We start from the raw sequence: 25303 nt of genomic DNA, 5'->3' as shown, positions 1-25303 counted from the left end.
GTAACTATGTTTTTGTAAGTGAGGTAAAAGGTAGTTTAATGTACCTTGAAAAAATGCTTTTCATAGGATCTTCTCTAGAATCCTAATCATCAATAACTTGCATCACTACTCTCGCTGCAAGCTTTTTATGTAGAGTAGGTTTTTGACATTTCCATTCAAATATAGGCATTTAGCAACAAATCAATGTTCCAAAAGAACCATCTCCATCCATCTTCTTATCTGCTTCTTCCTGGTCAGGAGCATAGCCAGAATCATTGGGTGATACCATGTGTGCTTTTTAGGGGGTGGGCAGAAACCACAGTACCTGGAGAAGACCTACATGGGGAGAACACACCAAACTCCTCAGAGATGGTGACCAGAGAGAGGACTGAACCCACAATCCTAAGCCCTTAGAGCTGTTTAGAACTTGCTGTACCGCTGTATAGAAATAGTGAACATGTACTGTCTTACCTGGTGTGTCCCCAAATGGCTTTTGTGGCTTTACAGTCACCCCGAGGTTAACCGTAGGCTGTGTGGTGCTCAGCCTCCTGGGATGGGCGGTTGTGACCACCGCGTAAGTCCTTTGGGGGCTGCGTGTGGTGGTGGAGATAGTAGTTGTTGTGGTGGTAGTGGTGGAGGCTTTCGTGGTGGCTGTGGTGTTAGGAACCACTTTAACGTCGTACTCTGGACCCTCGTCCGTTCCCGTTGGACCCCAGTCGATAAATCCGGCCACTGTGGTGGTCCTCCCTTCCTGGTCATCCCATTTCAGCTGCCTCCGTGAACGCAACAAATAGCGCACGATATCGGCTTTACTCCCCTCTAAGAACTCCAGAGAATCCTCTCCCTCTGAGGGGCGGGACTTCGAACTGCACCCCTCGCAAAGGTGACGCCTGTGCCTCTGCGCCCGTGGTTTCGACCCCAACCCCCATAATCCTGTTCCTCCTCGGTACCCAGGTGATGGGACAGGAGGAGGTGGGACGCCCCGTTGCCAGGTGCCCAGAGTCCTCCAGTGCTGGGTGCTGGGCGCGTCCCTGGTTGGTAGGGGGCGGGGCCGCAGGCGGGGCGTTGATCGAGGCAGCAACTTGAGCGGCAGACTCTGTCCTGCTGGAGCACACAACGACAGATCCATAGTAAGGTGGATGAGAGCGAAGAGGATCCACATTCTGCATCCCAGCAGGCCTGAAGGTTTCAAAGCAGCCATGGAACTGGATAGAGAGAGAGAAAAAAATACAGATGAGTCTAATTGGATCCCCTTGATCAACACAAAATCCATACCATCCACATCAGTGTTACTTTGAGGAAATGAGAAAGGTCGCTCTTTAGGGTTATTTTTTAGGATTACAGTACAATAAAGCAATGAAAAGCTGAACAAATGATAAGCCATAACAATAAAACCACCTGCTTAATGTTGCAAATCCCTGGCATGCCATCAAAACAGCTCTGACTTGTCAAGGCCTCCAAAAGACAGCCATAATTGTGTACAGTAGCTGTTCTACGGCTTCAGACCAAATGGGTTAGCCTTCACTCCCATTGAGTATCAATTACTTGGGTCTTGGCGGCCCTTTCGCCGGTTCACCGGTTGTGCTTTCATTGGAGCACTTTTGTTCTGACCACTGCATACCGGGAACACCCTCAAGACACTAGCGTTTAGGAGATGCTCTGACCTAGTTGTCTAGCCATCACAACTTGGCCCTTGTCAGAGTCACTCTTTCTTAGTCACTGATTCTTATATTTGCCCAGTTTTCCTGTTCCCAACACATGACCCTCAAGAACCCTCAAATATGTGTATCCCACCCCTTGACAGGTGCCGCTGTTATGTGAAAATCAATGACATGCCCTTCAATTAATTTCATGTCTTAATGTTATGGATGATCAATGTATATGAAAACTATAGATTTACAATTATACACCCCTCAGTCCACTCAGACTCTCCTGACCCTTACGCAAGTCTCTTGTTTGTATTGTTTGTGGACACCACTAATATGATCTAATCTACTGCATCACATTAGAGTAAAATGGGAGGAGAGGGCGGGGCTTATGCTCTGCACATACTGTTAGACTGTTTTTAGTGGAAGAGTATTTTGCTGTCAAAGCTTTAATCAAACCTTGGCCTGGAAAACAAAACTCCAAACCTGAAAATATGTGTATCGTTACACCCCTAACTAACTACACCCGAAAGCATTTATGCAATAGAGACTTGTCCTTTATTCTGAGTGTGGTTTCACACTCCACTGGCTTTCTCTTTAGGCTTCGTTCTGCTTCGTGACTCGCTAAACTCTTGCAAATGGAGCTCTAATAATAATTAATTTTGTATTTCCCCTTCACGTCGTAAAGGTCAGACACTAAACACATTGTGAAATGCTTTTTGTAAGACTTTTGTGAGACCAATCTCCACTGCCTCGTCTGATGTGCTCTTTGTGAGCTGCCCTGCTAAAGCATTCGTTGGCCAAAATCACAGTAGAAGGTTGTGGCACTGCATAAAAGAGTCACTTTTACACTAGACTAATCCCATAGTATCTCAACCTGCTTCCCTTCTGCTTTTCTGTTACATTTTAATGAATATCGAGGCGAGTGTGGACATGGTGTTCGTGTTGTCCATCCATTTCTTCTCAAATCTTGTCTACCGAATTCCTAAAGACTATTAAAAGACAAGGTAATTTGTTTCTAAATAAATGAATATTAGTGTATATATAGGGTATTCTGTTATCTAGTCAATTTTAATCATTAAGCCTTTATTTTATACCCCCTTCAAACCTGAAAACCAGGGTACTATTAAAACAATCTTTCCAAAATGCTAAAACTTTGCTTCAGCAACTCGTCCTAGTCCTGCTGTGTATGAGAGTCTTTGACTCTCTCTGAATACAGAGGGTTTCTATCGATTCAGAGGTGCAGCTACTTCATCAAGGTATATCTGTAATCTGTACTGTCCTTCAGCCAGCCCAGCAACGGTCAAAGGCTAATGTAGAGGGATTAGCAAGCTCACACCCACACTCGCTCAGCACACACTCACAGAAACAATGGCAAGAAGTGGGCAATGTAATATGTTCTTGCTATCATGCAAAATAATATAATAGAAATTGTGCATTTCTGACTATAGCATGTGTATATATCATAAATAACTTCTGTCAGTGCTATTTTACTTGCTCTTTTTGACTTGGCCTCATAATGTGAAAGTTGCATAGCACCTACTGCTGTATACACCAATCAGCACTACCATTAATACCACCTGCCTAATATTGAGTAGGGCCCTCTTGTGCCACCACAGCATATCTAATCATTGGAGGCATGGACTCCACAAGACCTCAGAGTGTGCCCTGAAGTATCTGTCACCAGGACAAGTGGAGCCCCCACAAATCACATCAATGAGCCATAGGTACCTATGACTCTGTCGCCAGTTCACTAACTGCCCTTTCTTGGACTACTTTTTATTGGTACTGACGACTGCATACTGTGAACACCCAGCTGCCCAGCCATCATAATTTGGTAAAGTGTCTCAAATTCATCTGCTTCCACTTGACCTGTCAGTGGTACTAATGTTATTAGTCTATTTTCCATGTTCTAGGTACATCCCATATCTTGAAAACCTGAAGTACAGGTTATTGTTGCTACCTGTGTACCCCTTAGTTTGTTAATCAGCAAGCTAGCATAGTTGTGTAGGTCTTAGCTTTCTAATTAGCAAGCTAGTATATTAATGTTAGTAATGTAAGTTAGACATATATGAAAATGATTAGTTTGACATGACTAAATAAATCAGAATACGACACTGTTATTAACAGTTATTTTGCTGATTTCTGGCCAAGTTCGTAAAAAAATTTAGTAAAGTTGTTGCATGAAAAGTATTAGTTTAATTGAATTAAAAGTCAAGTTCTTGTTCTTTTAACTTCTGGTTTTAAGTTAAGCTAGCTAACAAAAGTTCATACAACAAGTTAAACAAGTTCAAGCAGCAGTCCTAAAGATCTTGACATGTCCATTGAAAGTAGCAGTCTTTCTGAGTGGGGAGGGCGGAGTATTGTAATATGTGGTATCAGTGTGCTTTGTGACCATCCCTGCAAAAGCCTAACAAATTCATTTCATAAAAAGAGAGAGGTCTGGTAAGTTTTCGCAGGAGTTTTTCTGGTCACATCACAAGTATTTATATACTCACGTCACATGCACAGCCTCGGAAAGGGGATCCAGCAGGGGATCTCTATTTGGTTCTTTAGCTTAGACTTAGACTTTAGCTTACCTTTGTTTTATCGGCCCATACTAAGCTGGTCATATGGTTCTTCTATTCTATTACTGCATGCTAGCTACGTATACCATAGATAATTACCTCACCCATCCTTCTTCTTTTTTTATCTCCCACTCTCTCTTGCTCTCTCCTTCACCCTCCCACTGCATTCTAAATCGCAGCTATGATATCTGAGGTGACTGAAATGGGTCAGGACCTTGGGTCGGCTGCTCGACTGAGAGCGGGTAGCTCATTATGAAAGGCCGTGAATTCCCTTTGGCCTCGTCCTGTGGGGCCCGGTCCCTTGCCTGCCAGCATCAGCGTAATTCCTCACCCAGCTCTGGCTAGCATCCGTGCTAATTTATCCCATTAGGGGGTAATTCCTGTCGAGATGCGTCCACTGTGTTTACATTAGCCAAAAGATGTTGGAGGTGGATATTCGGTTTAATGACAGTCTGTCCTACACTTGTTAATAAGATGAGGTGAGCGCAGACGGATGCAAAACACAAGCAGGCTCTGACTGTGACCATAATGGGGTTTCATTTCTAATTTGAGGGTCAGGAGGAGGGAGTGAAGGAAGGAGAGAGGGAAGGAGAGAGGGGCAAAGGGATGAAAGGAAAATAAATGGCTAAAAATGTAGAGATTGATTAAGAAGGTCTAAGGAAGAATATAAATACACTGGTTTGGCCTGTATGGCCTTTGACTAAAATACAGCCTGATGGGAAATCCGGTCACACTGTTAAAATAGATTGGAAGCATTTCATTTTTCTGTTAAGCTAATGTTAGCATAGTGGGAAATCAAAAAGTCATTTTGAATTCAATGATGCCTAACTTCAAACAGTTACAACACCAGAGTCTAGCACCAAAAACCATGGTGTAGCAACTAGGGGTGTAAGAAAATATCAATATATCTAAGTATTGTGATATTATATTTTGCAATACTGTATTGATTCTAAAGAATGCAGTATACATTTTTAATAGTTTACATGCTAAGATTGGTGGTACATTTTTTGTTTTGTGTTTTTATGCTCTGACAGCTTTCCTAAAATTTGATTTAAAAAATATCACTTTGCTTATAGCCCAGTCAATATGCTCATGTAGAGCCCACATACGTGGAACGTAGAACGCCAGATGGGTTCCAGGTGGGCATATACTCTGAGTGGGTGTGAACATGTGCTGTTACTGGGACCCAGTAAGGATTCCCAAATGAGCCCATTTCCGTCATTGCAGCCCACCATAATCTCACAATGTGATATGGTTTGCCAATGGGACCCATGTTTAACCACTCTTGGTCCTGTTACTGACCCCGGTGGGCATCCAAATTTGGGGCCAACAAGTGACCCATGGTCAAAACTTTCTGGTTCCCATTTGGGCTAAGCATAGAGGTCACACATGGGAATGCTATCTGGGAGTATTGCAATATTCAGATTCATATCCCCTGTATCAAAATAAGTATAATATCGGCAGGTTCTTGCCAAAACGCAGCCCTAGTACTTAGAACTCTAACCTATAGATTTGCATAGGTACCAGAAATCACTGGATGGTTATTAGCTGACACTCTTTTTTTATTTTTACCCCATTTTGGACATTTACCCCATTTTTTACCCCAGTTTGTACATGTCAGTTTCCTAAATCCACTCATTAGGATTCCCCCCATCACTTGGAATGCTCTCCAGAAGAGCTGACACTCTTACACAGAACTTGCATTTTAACTATGTTACACAGGTAGGCAAATATAGTGTTATGTGTCTTGCCCAAGGACCCTTATTTGTGAGAGTGCAGAGCTTACCCAGTCAGGCAAATCAACACCTGTTCACCAGGGAAGGCAGGTTGTTACCCACTATGCCACACCAGTCACACATGAACCATGAATGCCTTATCATTAGCATGTTCCCAAGAACACAGTGTTAGGTGACTAAAAATGCACAGATACTGCAGTGCAGCCCTTTGCTAACTAGTATCTATATCTCTGACAAGCTTTCTTCTGAGCACATTGTCCACTGAGGAGAATAGGCCTTGTGTTGAAGATGACATGTCCGCATCAGCAACCTCATTAACCTCTCTGGAGAGGCAGTCTTTGTTCTTCATCCGACACATACTCATTTCTCCTGACTGCTTTTGAATACAAAAGATTCTTACATTTTTGCCTCCCATTACCAGTGCTATCATCTAAAAAGCAGACCTGTGGGCTTTGCCTGAGTTTGGTCTTTTTTATTTACTGATTTGTTAGATCTATGTTGGTTAACAGGCTATACTGCTCAACCAAATATATACCAGATATGATACTCAAATAACAAAATTTGCCACACTGCCTGTCTCTATTGTATATTAGGTTCTCATTAGGCTGAACGGGAACTTGCTAAAATGGAGCATGGATAGGTCAACGACCTGCAGATGCTAAAACTATGTCTTTTCTTGTGGCTTTATTACTCAGCTTTTGTTCCCCTACAGAACCATGTTTGTAAAAGAGGTGTGAGTGTGAAGAACCTTAGGTAAAGAATCGTTAGATCAAGAGAAGGTTCTTTAAGCCTTCAACAGGTTCTTCACAGACACACAAAACTTTTAGAAAAATTATTTAGGTCCTTTATGGAACTAAAAGTGGTTCTTCCATGGTTTCGCTCAAAGAACCGTTTACAGCACCTTTATTTTCAGAAAAGTGTAGATCAGAAAAAATAATGAAATAAATCTAATGTATGCAGAAGACCAATAATGCATGCAGAAAAGACAGGGCCACTGTGGAGAGTGATTAAAAACAAAGCTTTTTCCCAAGTCCCTTATGGTACAGACACTGTTTGTTTGCAAGCTTGCAGTCAATCCAGCATTATTCCTGAGAGCAAAAACACAGCGAGCTGGAGCATAAAATGTGCCTTATGTTAATCTCACTTCTTTATACATATTCATGATCATGAAGTTGAACTGTTCTGGGACGGAACAAAGCAAAGCGCCACGGTGCGGAAACTATGGAGGCAGATTGAGATTCAGAGTCAGTTCACTCGCAGCATGGAGCTGAGGAAGCTTTGAATAATGCAGCCTGCTTTCAATCAGCTCGCCTGTCCTGCCTGTCCGACACAGAACACAGAAAATGAAGTGTATGTGTGTGTGTTTTGCAGATTTTCTAAATGCCTAAATGTTTTCATGTTGTAGGAAATCTAATGAAATACAGGGCCACGCTTCAGGACCTATATATATATATATATATATATATATATATATATATATATATATATATATATATATATATATATATATATAGTTTGCGGCATTTACATTTGCAGTAAGTGTTTATTTGCTCTGTAAAACACTAATATTAGTATAAATATAGGTAACATTAATACAAAAAGTGGTAGATTTACATAACTGTGTTCATTAAAGCATCCCCAAAGCTCTCCTGGCGAGAGTCTAGTATTATTTATAGTTATCATCCTTTAATCACAATGTTTGATAAAGGCATTCAGGAGAAATCTGGAACCAAGATTTGTTCTTCAAACTAGCTCAGGCTTGCAAACCCACACCATGTGCCATTCCAGCACAGAGCTTTTATGCTGATGTTAATGCCAGAGGAGGTTGGAGACTTTTATGCAAACTGAAACTTTACATGGTCTGCCACTTTGTGGCCGAGTTGCTGTGGTTCCTAAATGCTTCCACATTTCAATAACAGCACTCACAGTTGATGGTGGAATATCTGAACGGAAGAAATTTTACCAAATGACTTGTTGTTGCAGCGGTGGCCCCTATTACAGCACCACGCTGAGACTCTTAGAGTGAGAACCACCCTTCTTTCACTAATGTTAGTAAAGGCAGACTGCATGGCTAGATGCTTGATTTTACACACCTGTGGCAACTGGACTGAATGAGACACCTGAATTCAATGATTACGAGGTGTGTCTCAATACTTTGTGTATATATAGAATATTTACGTTTATATTTTGAGCCAATTCACGAAATATAAAAAAGGTACTTATTTACCAAGTTAAAGGTTATTCACATCGACACTGACTTTTTTCCTTCTCCTGTAAAGCTGTCATTGTGGAGATACAAGGTGTTAGCATGAAAGCAATGTGGGACTTGTGGGCAATGTGGGACTTATGCACGACCTCACACCTGGCCACTGCACAAAAGAAAGTTTATTGCGTGTGTTTGTATACGTCCCCCTTGCTTGCTGTCCTCCTGTATATGCCGCATATGCCGCAATATCATCAACTTTCTATAATCCTGTTCTAATTGGACCTTGCCAATAAAGGCTACACAATGACTACAGAAGAATACATTAATTACCATGAAGGCTTATTCTCACGGACACACACGTACGCACACACATCTGGAGGACTCTGGGTCTGAAGGTCAAAACCATACTTCCTTTGATGCTGAATAAAGCAATATTGAGAGCCTGTTCAGTATTGAATGTCTCTCATGCTGCCTGTTCCTGTTTCCTAAAGTGAGAAAGAGCACTAAAGCACTAAAGACCATACAGACGAACCACTAAAACATCTCTGTATCTCTAAAATCTCTGTATCTTAACTTTAACACACATTGATGTATTTCACTTCGAGTAATTCTGTATCACTTCTGATGGTCCATTTATCATGAAGGGTGCTAAAAGGTTCTGAAATAACACCATTTTATTCATAATGACAGCCAGAACAAACTAGCTAGGCTGATCGCTGTATAATGCAGAGCAAAATGCTTCCATGGCACTCAAATAGCTCTATGTTAGGTATCCTGCCTCCAAAATGCAAATGATGCCTTCCGAATTCAATGCACTTGAACTGCAACAAATCAATTTCATGCCTCCAGGCACAGGTTCGACATCAATCCATCAAAAAACAGCCAAATTAGAAAACAATACATTGTGGGATATTCCAAAGGTACTATTAGGAACAAACATGATCATGAAAGAAATACAGGCTTCCAGAAACATGCTCTGGGGGTTAGATAAACAAAGCAGAAGACGGAATGAATGATTATAGGACTTAAGTGCATTAGCTCCTATAAGAACATGGAAAGGCTTGTGAAAGGAGCTGATTTTTTTATTCAGCTGAATTCATGTTCAATGAGTCAAACTCTGCAGGGCATTAAAAAAACATTCCACGTTACAAAAAGGACTTCTTATACTGCCTGTAAAGCACTACTGTAATACAAACTTACAATACAAAAAAGCTTTACAGGTCACTCAAGATTGACATGTCCAGAACAAACTGTTCCAGAAGTCCTGGTCTTCGTCTAGATGTTCTCGGGCTAACTTTAGACCTGCCCTGATGGTTTTTAGACAGCTAGGGTTTCCTCCATACAGACTAGTTTGGTCTCTTTCTGATGGTAGATGCTGTACTTTGACACCAACTGTGACAAGCGCTACCTGTAGGCCCTGTGATGACATTTTCGGTTTGTCAGAGACAGTCTTGGAGTTCTTTATGCATTTTGTGGTCTGCTATTGGGCTAAACCTGCTAGAACGGCCTGATCTGCACCTGCTGTAACAAATGCAGAAGTGTTCAACTTTTTCCTTTTCTACTATATACTGTATATATGCTATGCTACTAATAGATGCCATTTACAGGACTGCTGTCAGTTAAGCATGTAATATAGATGACTGGTGCGTATAGCTTGTTTGTTTCACAGCTGTGCTTTAGGTGATGTACAGCATATGTATAATACAGTCTTTGTAAAAATACAGTCTTTATCATCATGCATCATGACATCTACCTATTTCTCACACCTTCACAATCTTTGGGTGGTTGTGTGAAGGTATCATACAATTGCTGCATCGTATTCCCCACACTTAAGCTTTCAGTGCTGTTACGGAAACAACAATGCTGTACTACAAGGTCACTGCCGAACACTATTAGGATCCATATGACAACTTTAACTGATTAACTCAAACAGAATAGCCATGCATAAAATTAAGGGGCAAGAGTTATTTACTGACTTGTCAGGTGTTTTCCAAGCATAATTGGACTACAAAAATTACAACAGTTTAATATAAATAAGCTCCTTTACATGTGGGGCTTAGAAAATAGAATAGTTTAATGCCAAGTTACATTTGCTTAATACTGGTTTGAAAGAAATGCAACTGAATAGAGAATCAAACCAAACAATTTATTGATTAATGAAGAAGAAAATCAGCAGATTAATCTAAAATAAAAATAATTAGCCTGAAATAGTTCAGAAACGCTTCACCTAATGTGCAGCTTATTCATTTATTTATTTAATGTATTTTCAGACTTTACTTTAAAAAAAATGCATAAAACTTTTGTCTAAAGGAAATTGTTTTTATTTCTTTAAGGGTAAATAAGTCTGACTATTAAAAGACGGAGAAGGACAACAAGACAAAGAAGAAGAAGGAAAAAGACAAGATTAAGAAGAAAATGAAAAAGGTCAAGAAGTAGGACAAGAAGAAGAGGAAGGGAAATGACAAGAAGAAGGAGAAGAACTGTTGGATACTGTGTACCTCAAAACTGTGATACTTCCTGAGACAGTTATATTATACCTTTACACTCCTACAGGCAGAGAGTCCTTCTCCTTACAACAAATCTTGGTTCTTTTTATTTAAGAAAAGCTCTGAAAAGACAGAAATTCACTTCTCTTGAAATGTTGATGTCCTTGGTATAAACAGTGTTCTAGTGTTCTGCAACTAAATATTAATATACTGATCAGTGTGAACTCATCAGGTCAATGACAGTCTCATAATAAATAAAGCTATAAAGAAGCTAAATTACCAGTGTCCTCAGTTACTAATGACTAAGCACTTAATAAGGAATATGTTTTGACTTACACTTAAAGAACTGTAAACTAATACATTAATAATGGATAAATAAATAAAGACATACTAACAATTATTTCATCATATATTTGAACTGAAAAAAAAATAGAAATAGAAAATTATATAAAATTGTAAATCCCCACCACTTTTGGAGATGTGCCTTCACTTTTTTGTTGGGATTAAAATGAAATGAAAACTGGCTTCTATTACCAAAGAATAGCCCCACCAGTTTGTACTGAAGTCTGTTACTAAATAATACACCTTAGTGTGTAATGGACTTTGGAGTGTTAAGGGGTTAACCACTAAAATGAAGAAATCGTGCATGACGTACCCCAGTGCTTCCTCCTGAACCTGATGATGATATGATAACGTTGAAGCGTACATAAGCACAGTGTGGGTTTAGAGTGGGTACTGGCTGAGGACTTATGGGTATGCAAATGGCTTTATACTGTATCAGCAGTAATATGTAGGCTCACACAAGGGAAATCACAAGGGAAAACAACTATGTTGTAAGTGAGTGTGTGTGTGTGTGTGTGTGTGTGTGTGTGTTAGTTTTGCAAGCAGTGTGACAGGCTAAGGGAAATATCTCTGACAGCAGAGCACTGATATTTCATACCCCTGCTGTGCTGATAGCACACACAGGGACACACACACATGCTCTCTCATGACATTATCACACACACACATGCAGGCTTGCTGCACAGCCGTCCTCATAAACCGCTGCTCGGAGTTTGGCAGTAAGGGAAGGTGTGGTTTGGAAACAACCCTTGGGAAGCAGCTTCAGAGAGAAGCTAGTTGGCCATCTCACAGTAATTACATGGATCAACAAGTAACGTCCCATCAGGAGCAGACTGGAAAAGCATGATAGCCTTTAGTGCATTTCTCTCTCTCTCTCTCTCTCTCTCTCTCTCTCTTTCTCTGCATCTCTCTCTGTCTACATATAGTCCAGTCCATAAGTATGTGGACAGTGACACAGATTTTGTCATTTCCTTTGTACACCACCTCAATGGATCTGAAATGAAGCAGATGTGGAGATGTGATGTAGGCTTTCAGCTTTAATTCAAGGGCTATCTAAAAAAGTCCTGTCTGGGACAGGATTCTCTGGAAAGATGGAACCAAGATTAATTTGACAATGGTCTATCTAAACCTCCAGTTACAACTGTACATGCTTAACCTTTTTGCAAGTACAGGCCCACCAAGTGAGCTTTTAACATAGTGTGAGAATCAACTTTAATTCTATTGAGTCACCAAACCCCTCTACTGATTATTCTTCCCACAACATACAGCGCATCCCAAAAATGCTGTGGCCTCATGCTAAGAGAACATGCTCTGGGTGAACCATTACAGGTAGCCAGAACTTACTTGTGAAAGGGTCAATCCCCTTTAGCCTATGCAGTAATACTGCATATAACCCTTTCTTGCAGGACACATCTTTGAAGTATTTGAGGGGATATTCTGGGTGGTCTGCCCTATACATCAGTCACCCTTTAGATTACAAAGAAATCTGCTTTATTGTGAGAAAGTGCAGAGGCTTCAGAATGACGTCAAGAGCTTGCACTTTAGAAGGATTTGTCCTTTTACTTGGACATAGATCATCACACACACACATGCACACACACACACACACACACACACACACACACACACACAAGTTATTTAGGAAATGTATTGCTCAGGTGGCAGTTTTATGTTCTTGATCCTTTTCCTATAATTGCTTTTCTTATTTATATTCTTTGATCATTTTGATCTTTAAGTAATTGAAATTTAAGCTTTTGTTAAAGCACTCAATTTTAGATTATTATCTCAATATCTCAGGCTTTGGCAAGGGAGAGAGAGAGAAAGTCAAAGAGAGGGAGAAAGAGAGAGACAAAACAGTAGGAAGACAAAGGGAAAAGGTAGACATGGATATATATATAGAAATAAAAATCGAGAGAGAGAGAGAGAGAGAGATAGAGATAAGGGGGGTAGAGATGGTAGTGATAGTTCTAAAGACATTTTGAGCTGGTGGGGGTGGCGAGTTTCCTTGACTATTTGTTAAAAATGCAAATTAACCAAAGCACAGCTTCCTAACTAACACATCACCAGCACAATATTAAATCCTATTTATAAAAAGGTTATATATATTTATAGAATATTATGATGTATGCTGTCAAAGGTTTGGCTTTTTATCATTAGTGTTACCACTAAAAATGTTAAAAACAATGATTGTGCAACAGCACAAGTGTATGTAGTGCAAAATGTTAGTAGATTTGTTGTGATGATTACTTCGGCAATTCAAAATAAACAAGAAAGCCTTTTGTTTAAAGTCAAAATAAATGTAAATTGAATGTATCAGACTTAATTTGTTTTCCTGCAATATGCATTATATTCAGCTAAATTGCCAACCAGTCACTGCCAACTGGTGTTATTTTTTACTATTGTTTATTAAATCAAATAATCAAGTTCAATCCAATAATTGTGACAATTCTGCTAAGAAAACATCCAGTTTGCCTGTGCAGTACCTGACTAGTTTGCACCGACTCCAAAGCCATTTAATTCCAGTGTCCACAATGTGCAGTCATATGAACCACATTAGCGCAATGATAGATTTATGGCTTGGCTATGCCATTCAGAGTGATTAGCAGACACAGTGTAGTTCATTGCATTAGCCATACAATCCGCATCCAGTGATGAACCGCAATAATAACGTCCTTTATGCTGTCAGCACCATGGACAGCGCTGATATGCACTCAGCACCACGGATAGCGCTGATCAACTGCATTCATACAACTTGATAAGCAGCTAAGTGTCACCGTCACGCACTCCAAGACCCCGGAGGCATTCCAGGCCCCCGCCGCTGCAGTCAAATTTAATCATAATTAGCTCAGCAATTTAACGGAGATTATATGTGCGTAGCAGGTGATTGTGAAGTGATCAAAGTACCGAACTTTGCGCTGACAGTTTAGCTTAGAAGCCGCCAGACAGCTTAGCAGAGACGGGAGAGCTGTCAAAGAGAGCTGTCAAATGAACAGCGATTGTAACTTAAGCAAATTTAAAAACTGCATTTTTGGGAAGCATAAATGAGTATTAAGTGAACAAAGACTGTTTTAATAAGTGTCACGATAAACCTCGCTACTGTTTCTATTAATTTCATTTATAAAGATTGTTTGTATGAGAAATACTTAGTGGTTTAGTTCTTTAGGCCAAGAATAGTGTGGCACTGATTACAAAAAATTAACAGGGCTTTTCACCCCTCTAGTCCACACATGTCAATGTCTAGCCAACAGGTTCATGTCAATCTGCTCCAGAGAATCCTATATTATTGGAAATACTTCTTTATAATTAATAGACCAGTAATTAATTAAAGATTACTAGACCTGTAATTAAAGTAGTTAAATGCATTCATTAGAAAAGGGTGTCCACAAACATTTGGACATATAATATATCAGTTCACAGTGTTGCAAAAGCAACACAGCTTCGATGAAATAAAATAAAATTACATAGGTTTTTTCTCAGACTTTCTGAACTAAAGCATCTCATGGCCTCATGGTCTTACAACTCACTCACTATCGCATGTTTAGCAGGCAAACATTCTGCATAAGGCGGCGCTGTCAGTCCCTGAATAGCTTCCAGCTCTGCATCTGTGACACTGTGTGTCCCTGTATTTAAAGATCAACTTGCTGTGTAGTTACTCAACATACTCAAAAAGTGTGTGCTGATATGCGTCCTCCAAAATATACTTAACAGTCTGTTTTGAATCACCAGGAAAAGTTGGAAAGCCAAGTGTAAAGGAACTGAAGAGCAGACACCCATCTGTGCGCTGTAGCCCACCACTGTGAAAAGAGACATTTTACAGAGTGCTATTTGCCTGGGAGAACACACACACACATACACACAGCCTTTCCATTCAACATGTCCCTCACTCCTGGCCGGCACACTGCCCTGAGCCACCGCTGCTCACCCACTTAAAATAGATGCCAGCAAATACAAAAGGCCAGGCAGCCGAGCAGAGTTAAAGGCAGCTTGCAAAAAGCTACATGGAAGTCATCCCCTCATCACCATCTCACTCTTTTCTCCACACGCTCTCGCTCTCTCTCTCTCTCTCTCTCTCTCTCCTTCCCTCTCTCTGTCTCCTCTAGGGGCGACTCAGTGATCAAACACGGTCCACGGAACAAGGAACCATCTCTTTCATCTCACCAGGCAGAGCCCTTTAAATGCAGGAGGAAAGAGAGAGAGAGAGAGAGAGACCATCATCAGCCTCCTTCCTCTCCTTCTGACACCACGACTGCTTCATCAAATAGCAGCCATAGCAGCCGCTGATCTGGTCTGATAGAAAAGAGAGGGCTCACTGATGGCTTCCAGCAGGCTCGACTTGGCATTCTTTCTCTCTCGCTCTGGCTTTTTCTCGCTTTCTCTCTCTCTCTTTGGAATTTAAGTAGACATATTGCATAGTGAGACATCAAAGTTTGTTTTCACAGACACGTCCCACACTGTGTGAGATCCAGCGCAGCATATTTCTCTAAGAGGATAGCGCAACGACACCACAGCCCAAATGAGAACCACAGCCCCCCACCTACCCACCTATCCAGCTCCAGAAAAAAGCATTATGCTTCTCCATCTGTTTATTCAACTGAACTGGGCGGAAATCTAAGCTTTATCTCCTGGATCAGCATCTAAAAATCTTGGCAACATAATTGATTCAGATCCAGCATTTAACCAACATATAGTCAATATACAGCTTTTCTATATCTTCGGATCACTGGCCAGCTAAAAAATGCCTTATTGCTACAGGATGCAGGAAAATTAGTACATGTGTTTATTACCTCAGGGCTAGATTACTGTAACACACTATTGACATGTTGTTCTTGTCCAGCAGAAACCTCAATGAACTTCAGCTAGTTCAAAATGCTGCTTACTAAAACTAGCAAATTTGACCAAATCAGTCCAGTTCTATCAGCACTGCATTGGCTTCAAGTTAAATTCCATATTGATTATTAAATTCTACTACTGACATACTAAGCCCTACATGGCCTCTACACAGTCCTGAGTACCTGCGAGACCTAATGTTTTATTATGAACCATCATGATTACTTAGATCTCAGGGTGCTGGTTTCTTTCAAAATTCAGAAAGTCTCAGCAGAGGAAAGAGCCTTTTCTTATAAAGCCCCCCAACTCTGGAATAACCTTCCAGATAATGTTCAGGACTCAGACACAGTCTCAATCTTCAAGTTTAGACTAAAAAAAACCTCATTTGTTTAGTTTAGCCGTTGGTAATTAATGTTTCCTTTTAGATAAAGGTTGCAGATTCAGGGGTTCATGGACACAGGGCATTGTAGTGTAGTAGTAAATGCTAATTTTGTTCTACATTATCCATTTATGATATTTAAATGGGAGGGGCTTATCTTCTGAAGGTTGAATATGCAGATACACCACTGATCAGATTTACAGGTTGTTGAATATTCTGAACATACACTACATGACAAAAATATTGGGACACATTGAATTTAGAGGTTTCATTCTGTCACCCAGCCACAGGTATATGAAATCTGCAGCCTGAAAGAATGAGTGGTTCTTAAGAGCTCAGTGAATTCCAGTCTGGTACTGTAATAAGGCGTCACCGTTGCAACAAGTCTCAGTTGGTGAAATTTCTTCCCTCCTAGATTTTCCACCTTTAACCATGAGTGGTACTGGGGGCTCCGAGTGGTCCATTATATTAAGGCACTACATTGCTTGTTCGAGTACAGGGTCATGCTGCTTGGCACCAGTGGCCGGAGTCTGGGAGAGCATGGTTGACCTTGCTCTCTCAGGGGTGGGTTGATGGCACTTCCTCTCCACATCACTCCTAGTGTGATGCAGGTCAGCACAGGCAACTGTTAGCTGTTGTATCGGGATCCAGGGAACTGCACTTTCCTCTGAGCACGCTGGCAGCAGTTTGAAAAGATGCAGTGGCTGGCATTGTATGTGCTGGAGAAGACATGTGCTAGTATTCACCTAATATTGGGGGCATTGCTAATGATGGTGGGATTCACCTGAATGGGGAATGGTTAACTGACCTTCCAAATTGGATACAAAATGGGATAAAATTATGAGAAACCAACTCTATATATTAATGCCTATGCATTTAGAATGGGCTGTCATAAAAGCTCCTGCATGTGTAATGTGTAGGCGACCCAATACTTTTGTCCATAGTGTAGCGGTGGCACTAACATGGTAGCACACAGCATTGCTGGGGTCTTTATATGTCATTGCCACTGATGGCTTGATGGATAGTCCAACCAAAACTGCCCTTCAGGTACTTTGGATCATCTCTTGGTTCCTCTGTGTATGTGCTACCCTGTGATGGACCGGTACCCCATATCAAGGGATATTTATGCTGTATGGCTGTTGATTCCAGGAAGGCTCTGAAATCAGTTACCCTACCCAGGGAGAAGCAGTCAAACCCTTTAACAGGCATTGTAACCGTATGGTACCATCCTAGCCAGCATGGCTGATACTGACTGAAAAACACAGTGCTCTGAATAACTATAGCTACATCTAGATAGAAAGGTAGGTAGCATTTTACTCTAACATGCATGTGACGCTGTAATTGAATGAATGGACATATTTCCCCATGTTTTATTTAGCACAGTGAACCTGATTACATTTCAGTTTTATTGTATGACAGTGACAATTCTGTAATACCTGTTAGTTCATGCCTAGAATTACCCCAACTGGGCGAGTCAACCAGCTGGTTAACCTGCAAATCCACTTTCTGAATGGGTGTCTGTTAATGGGTTAAAAAGATGCAAAACTTCAATGGAAGATTTTATTCCTAGTTATTTTAGAATAATTCTGTTCCATTCATCATGAAATTAAGTGCGGCTCAGATGTAGTGTCTAATATGCAGTGACATGCCTAACATGCTATGACACACACTGTATGATTACCAGTGGCACAGATTATGTATTAATTATACAGGCTCCATATGCAGGGCCCATATGCAGCGCCAGAGCCAGATGAGAGACATGATCTGATGAAATGATAATGTAGCCCCACCTGGGCTGAACTCCACAGTTATGGAAGATATGAAACACACACATACACGTGCAGGCTCCCACACACTCTCGGACGCTGTAGGGCTGCGCTATCAGGCTGTAAAATAGCCTGCTTTCCAGTTCACTGACGCACCTTAATTCTAAATGGCATGCATCGGCGTGGGTTTATCCTGTTCCTGAAACCATTCCCCTCTGCTGTATTAATACTGGAGTGTTTTTGCGCTCGGTTGCACAGCAGGCCAGTCCCGTGTGCGCGCGGGAGCACGGCCGTGTGAGTGCACTGACACACACACATATACACACATGCACACACATATGCACAAACATGCACACACAAACACACTCAGTACTGCTCAAGAGCCTCACCTGTAATCTGTTAGAATGAATATCAGACCCACAGGCACTTAGAGTGGGAGGGAGAGACAGAGAGGGAGAAAGAGAGAGAGAGAGAGAAAGAGAGAGAGAGAGAGAGAGAGAGAGAGAGAGAGAGAGAGTGAAAGTGAAAGATGGGGAGATGTGGAAATGAAGAAAGAGAGGAGTCAAGGAGCAGGAATGAAAGAGAGAAACAGAAAGGGAGAGAAAGAAAAACGAGAGGGGAAGAGTGAGAGATGACAGAGAGACAAGTGGGAACTAAAAGAGGAGTGCAGAGAGAAGGAGAGTGAGGCATAAATATACAAAGAGGAGTGGAAGAAGAGTGGAGAAGGGATGAAGAAAAAAGAAAGAGAGAGCATGAGTGAGAGAGAGAGAAAGAGATAGAGAGAGAGCGAGAGAGACAGAGAGAGAGAGAGAAACAGAGAGGAAAGGCAGTGTAGAAAGAAGAAGAGTGATAGAGGGACGAAAAAAAAGAGAGAGAGAGAAAGAAAGCGGGAGAGAGCAGTGCCGAGAGAATGAGAGAGTGATAGAGACAAAAGGAGAGAGAGAGAGAGAGAGAGAGAGAGAGAGAGAGAGGTAGAGAAGTAGCGAGGGAGGAAAAGATATCAGTCCATGCCAGCTTAACCAGCCCACATCAGAGAAAAAAATGAGAACAAGGGGGGGTGGGGGTTAAAAAAAAAAGACAAGGACCTACTTTACAAACCATGGCATGCTAATCACCATGGCAACTGAGCATTTACCATTCTGTTTTCCACATATTTTCTCTACCTCTTCCTCTCTCCCTCTCCCTCTCTCTGCTTCAACAGAAACAATTTTCTCTTGGATTCAGCTTCACTAACAACACACACACACACACTCACAGGAAAGCACACACTGCACTGCTCTGGACCTACAGTTCTAAAGCCCCTCTCTTCACTCTGAAGCTGAAGTGATTGTGATCAAAGAAGGGGGGGCTGGGGTGGCATTGGGAGAGTGAGTGTTTTAAGAGCCGTCTGACCTCGGAATAATCAGTATTTTGTGAGAGGAGGTCGTCTGCGCTGGCCTCTGAAGCCGGGCCAGCCTGGAGTCAGTGCTCTGCTCAAGCGTCTGAACTAAACGACTCGGCCGCAACACATTAGGAAAAGAGCTTTAGAGCAGCGGCTCCATTTTCCATCCGGCTGCCCTGCACCACATTAAAGACACGAGCAAAGATTAAACCAGCAAATCTCTCTCACCCTCCCTCTCTCTCTCGCTCTCTCTCTCTCCTTCATCACTGGTCCTGCACCCCACAAACAAACTGCACAACCATTAGTAATGAACAGTAGTAATGAGCGAGAGAGCAAAAAAAAGGGTCAGAAGGAAAAAGTGAGGAAGTGCAGGGTGTCTTACAGTAAGGGAGAGAGAGAGAGAGAGAGAGAGAGAGAGAGAGAGAGAGAGAGAGAGTAACAGTGAGTGAGATAGAAAAAGAAAGTGCATAAAGAATTTTGGAGAAAGACAGAAAATAGGAAGACAACAGGAGAGTAGGACTAAAGAATCGAGATAGAGAGAGAGAGAGAGAGAGAGAGAGAGAGAGAGAGAGAGAGAGAGAGAGAGAAAGTTGGAGAAATTGAGAATGAAGAAGAGAAAGAGGCAGTAAGAGAGAGAGCAAGAGAGAGAGAGAGAGAGAGAGTAACAGTGAGTGAGATAGAAAAAGAAAGTGCATAAAGAATTTTGGAGAAAGACAGAAAATAGGAAGACAACAGGAGAGTAGGACTAAAGAATCGAGATAGAGAGAGAGAGAGAGAGAGAGAGAGAGAGAGAGAGAAAGTTGGAGAAATTGAGAATGAAGAAGAGAAAGAGGCAGTAAGAGAGAGAGCAAGAGAGAGAGAGAGAGAGAGAGAGACAGAGGGAGAGACAAAGAGAGAGAGACAGAGTGAGGGAGAGAGTGAAAAAGAGACAGTAAGAGACAAAGAATAAAAAGAGAGAGACAGTGTGATAGAGAGAAAGAGACAGAGCGTGAGAGATAGAGAGGGAAAAGACAAGGAAACAGAGACAGTAAGAAATAGAGAGGGACAAAGAGACAGAAATAGAGAGGGACAAAGAGAGAGACAGAGCGTGTGAGAGAGAGCGTAAGAAAGGGAAAAAGTAAGAGGAAGAGGGTGAAAATGAGAGACAGTGAGAGAGAGAGAAAGAGAGAGAGAGAGAGAGAGTGATGGACAGTGAGGAAGAGAGGGAGACAGTTTGAGAGAGAGACAGTAAGAAACAGAGTTAGAGAGTGTGTGTGTGTGTGTGTGAAAGAGAGAGAGAGAGGTGGGGGGGAGATCAGGGCATTAGACAGAAGGAGAGTGTTTGCATTCTTAATGCTGAAGAATCGTTATGTAAGTAAGTAAGAATGGCTGGTGGGAGGTGGGTGTGGGAGGACGCTGCTTTGTGATCTTTGGCATCGAGAACAGAACCAAGAACAAACACCCTAGCCAGCTAATGATATCAGCAGCATGAGGGGGTCTTTCTCTTTATATATACACACACCAGTCCTAATGCCTCATAATGAGACCAAACTCGCCCCCAGAGTCACTGCCGGTAAAGGACAGAGCAGCGCCTTGCAGCCACGATCCAGATCCAGCTGCTCCGTGTACCACAAGTGTCCTGAAGTCTCAAACTTTTCTTTTATTAAAACGACAAAACTATAAAAACAAAAAAACACACATTAATGCATAGTTATAAATCGGTCTGAGGGTCCCAGTGCAGTTGTACTGATTTTGAAATGTCACAAGTGATTATAATACTTATAAAAATATTTCATTATATATGCTTACTTGCTGAGGTTGTAAAGCCGGTGTCCATTTAGAACAGTGTCCACTCAAGACGGGCCAAGCTGCAATGCACAGAGTTTTCCAGCACTGCATTGTCCACAGTGAACCCACAGCGGCCTCACCCTGGTTAGTTTCTGGGTATATTAACTCTAGTATATGAGGTCGGTGAGTACAGTCATGTAAAAAAAATGGCACATTGATTGTAAACCATTCATTTAACATATTTAATCATATGGATATATAATGCTAATGGTGATATACCCAAATAGAAAAAATGCTAGAAAATTGCGAGGAAACAGTTAAGACACCCACACATTTAGTGGAGTTGAGACAACTGAATATTGGGAGGAGGAACATGTCTGAAGCCCCTCCTCCCTAATTTAACCCTATAAATTCTATTTCTACCTTGTTTCAAACAAATCCACTCAACCCTCCTCCACCTCGTCTCTTCCCTCTTTAACCTTATCAGCCATTATTCCTAACTTCACATCAGAGGGGGCACTGGTTTCCTACCACAAAGCAGAAGCCACCCCAACTCCAGCCCACCCCCCTTTAAAATCATCTGAGCTGAAGGCCTGGTCGAAACAAAAGTACATTTCCACTTAAAATCAGGTGCAGAACATCAGCTGCAGATGATTAGAACATGGTTAGAGAGGATTCTGGGGAAGCTTCAGAGACTTAGTTTGGTTTGCTCTTGATTGTTGAAGTAAGTGGTATCATCACCATGGAGAGATCCAAAGAGCTCTCAGAGGCCTTCAGAAAGAAGGCTGTAGATGTACATGAGTCATCATGTACCATCAGTCGTTCCCATACTCACCGCAGTCTGTACAATTCTGTACCAGTCCACGCATTACTGAGCTGCTCCCTTGTTTGCAGGTATCTGTAGTTTCCAAAAGTTGACCTTTGATTCGGTTTAGCTTATGGATTTGCTTTGTGCATAACTGCCTGATCTGTGACCTGCTCAGCACATACATCCAGCCCACTCCCATTTGTTACGCCAATTACATCCTCTTGAGGTCATAAGGTCAGAGACATACACCCCAGGCCCTGACTGAACGACAAGGGAAAATGAACACTCCCGAGAAGATCCACAACATCTAAAACAAAATCACTCTATAGGCCAGAGACCCAGCCAGACCTTTAATGAGTTTGGTATACAGCCTCTTAGAATCCTATACAGAGCAAGCATATCTGTAGTTATGGTGGTGTAAGCACATGAGCTACTACATCTCACAGAGGACACAGGATTTTACGCTCAAGGCAATTTGCAAGAAAAAGTCTTTCAGCTAAATACCCATTCCACAAAGCCCATTAATGAATAAATTACACATAGATGACTGAGCAAGTACAAAACAAGTTTGGGAATTCATATTAGAAAGAAATGGACTCTCATCCAAGGTCACTAAGGCCTGTTTTAACTCTCAACAGGTAAACTTGATGAGTGAGTCTCGCTTCTATTCTCAGAAAGGTAATTTGTTTTGGTTCTAATTATGTATTCATAACATGCCATTCAAATTTGAGCCGACGAGGTACAAATATGTACAAATATGGAATGTATAATGTCATATCCAACATTTTTTCCTATATGCAGACTCCGCAAGTTGTGCAGAGCCTCCAGCTGCTGAGGTGGGGCCTTTTTCAATGGCAGGAATGATGTCATACATTTATTTGGTTATTTATTAAATAAGCTTAAACGTTATATCCCACATTTGTAAAAAGCACAGGAAACCCCAATAGGCCTAAGCAATTTGTGATGTTCACTTCAAAGTGTGGCTGGGCACGTAGAACGACAATGGGCTTTCCTGTTATCTATACGGAGACAGTAGCGGCAGATGTGACAGGACGAGTGCCGTCACCCGTCGGGGGGCTGAAAATTGAAGCGAAACGAAAAGTCCTGCTGACAGTGAAATGAGACAACAAGGTACAGGTAGCTACATGTTGTATCGCTCATATAAGTCATCATTATGGCCTCGCAAGTGTGAGCGAGTGATAACACTCAGGGAAAAGTCACAGGAAGGCTCCATGCTCCCTATGTACTGCACTATGTAGGTCCTGAAATTGTCACCCCAAATAATGTAGTATATGCAAAACTGTAGGGCTCGCTGTGATTTAGCCAAGGAGGTACACAGCCACCAATGAACTTGTAAGGCATTATTTGCGTTTGGAGGTCATGACCTAAGAATTGTATGGGGATAAGGTGTAAATTTGAACAGATCTTGAACAGATCAGTTTGCTAAGGTTAGTCGAAAGACTACTGTTGTTTAGTTGACAAAGTTAGGTTGAAAGTTTACCAAGCCAGCTGGCGGCTGGCTGGAATCATGATCGTTCAGTAAGGTCTCAGATTGTCTGTGTTCCAGGAGCATCTTGCCATCATACACGTTAATCAAAGTGATAGCTGTGAGCTTAAGTATGCAATGGGATGACATCACTGGTAACACTGCCTCAAGAAAATGTTGAATTTTTAAGCATTTTAAGTTTGATGTGTTGGAGTTTGGTTGGAGGTAAAAGATAATGTGGTTTTAAAAGTGTCAGTGTTTTTTTTACAACCCTGTTATTGTTCCTAAAAATAAAACACACTGATTTTTCCTTTAATTGTGGGCTTAATATCATCATGTTGGATTGATTAATTTCTGGTGACATTCTGTTGAAATATGATGGAAAATTCTGTACTTATTTATGTACTTATATAAATATTTTTTTAAATATACTATTATATATTATTCTCAAGCCTTTCAGCCTTTAAGCCTCACTTTCATATTCCCCGAAAGTAGCTGTTGCAACTAGCCTAAAATGGCTTTCATTAGTAGGCTGAATGTACGTACATTTGAGGGCACATATTTAATCAACCAAGACTGTTAGGTAAAAGTCAGTCCAATGTTCCAAACTCTCTCTCATTATTCTACTTAACTCCTCAAATAAAGGTCCAAATAAAGATGTCTATACACATCTATTTTACAAACATGGTTCTGTGGCATCGTTGAAAGAACCTTTTGCAGCATCTTTATTATTAAAAGTGTACGCCATGGTAAACACAGGTTTCCGTTATAGGGCACCTTCAGGTAAATTACTACTGAGTGATGATTTGACTGAAGGAGATTTATTAAAGCAGATGATTGTAAGGAGAATTAAAAAGTGTGTGCGTATGTGAAAGTTTAACATGGTAGAAAACGTAGATGTAATTTAGGTGAGTCAGATTTCCAAGTCGTGTTCTGCCTAGAACCCCCAGGAAGGATAGAACCGGCACACAATGTCAATTTGAGGCTCTGTGTTTATATAAAGCTACATAAAGTAAAGCACATAAAACAAGCAACACCCAGGGAAATATGGTGCCATATCTAATATGTACATTTAAACCACGCTAAACACATCTTACAATATTTAGTCAAGAGGATACGCCTAATCTCTGCAGATATTGACATTTAATATTAGCTACTGATCGTGCTGTCAAATCAAAATGAGCAGCACTGTCAGGGCTAACCCACTGCATGGCTGACATTTCACTTGCTTGTCATTTATTTTGCATTCAGTGGCACCGCAAGCATTGCCTAGACTCAGGGGAATAGAGCCTGTATTTAGCCCTACAGTCTGTCCTGACTTTTAGACACTACTTTGAGCTCATTCTCTTTCCATGACTGTGACATGCACACACACACTGACAAAACACACAAGCACACTCCCTCTCCTGGCGCTGTTCACGTATGGTCAGTTGGATATGGACAACACTGCTGAAGCAATTACTAACTCATTGCCAACACTGCCAATGGCCAACCGAGAACAAAATGCTAAGACGAGGTCCAATCTGTTGCGGGTCACTTCCATCTCCGGAACAAAATGCCGGTTCCCTTTCACGGGGCAAAAAATGACTCAAGGGATGTTAACATTTTCTGGAAGGAAATTAATAAGGTAACCGTTCATGACGTGCTGTAGATGAAGGCATATATCGCTTGAAAACTCCCATCAATGGCAATTATGTGCCATTAATACACAGCACAGTCAGCTTCACCTCAACAGAAGCATCTAAATCTGGCGTACAGATGACATTTCGGGGGGCCAGGACGTGGCAGTGTGGATCTTCAGAAAGATGACATGTTTTATCCACGCTACGCTACACATGGAAAACATATACAGACATGAAACAAAAGATCAACCCTCTTGGTGGTGGGTGGTCTTTTTTTTTTGAGTTATACATACAATGTTTTGGTA

At 41.4% G+C, this 25303-nt stretch overlaps 1 protein-coding gene across 1 annotated transcript in view; it reads right to left on the bottom strand.

Moving 5' to 3' along the window:
• The window catches only part of ajap1 (adherens junctions associated protein 1), an 86312-nt gene that overhangs the window by 45905 nt on the left and 15104 nt on the right, over positions 1 to 25303 (bottom strand). The window contains exon 2 of the mRNA XM_072681569.1: positions 451 to 1184. Coding sequence (XP_072537670.1) covers positions 451 to 1184 — 734 coding nt within the window. The remainder of the gene's footprint in view (positions 1 to 450; positions 1185 to 25303) is intronic.

This window comes from Salminus brasiliensis, chromosome 6, assembly GCF_030463535.1.
Source record: "Salminus brasiliensis chromosome 6, fSalBra1.hap2, whole genome shotgun sequence".
Taxonomy (NCBI): Eukaryota; Metazoa; Chordata; class Actinopteri; order Characiformes; family Bryconidae; genus Salminus; species Salminus brasiliensis.
This window is presented reverse-complemented; position numbering and strand designations above follow the sequence as displayed.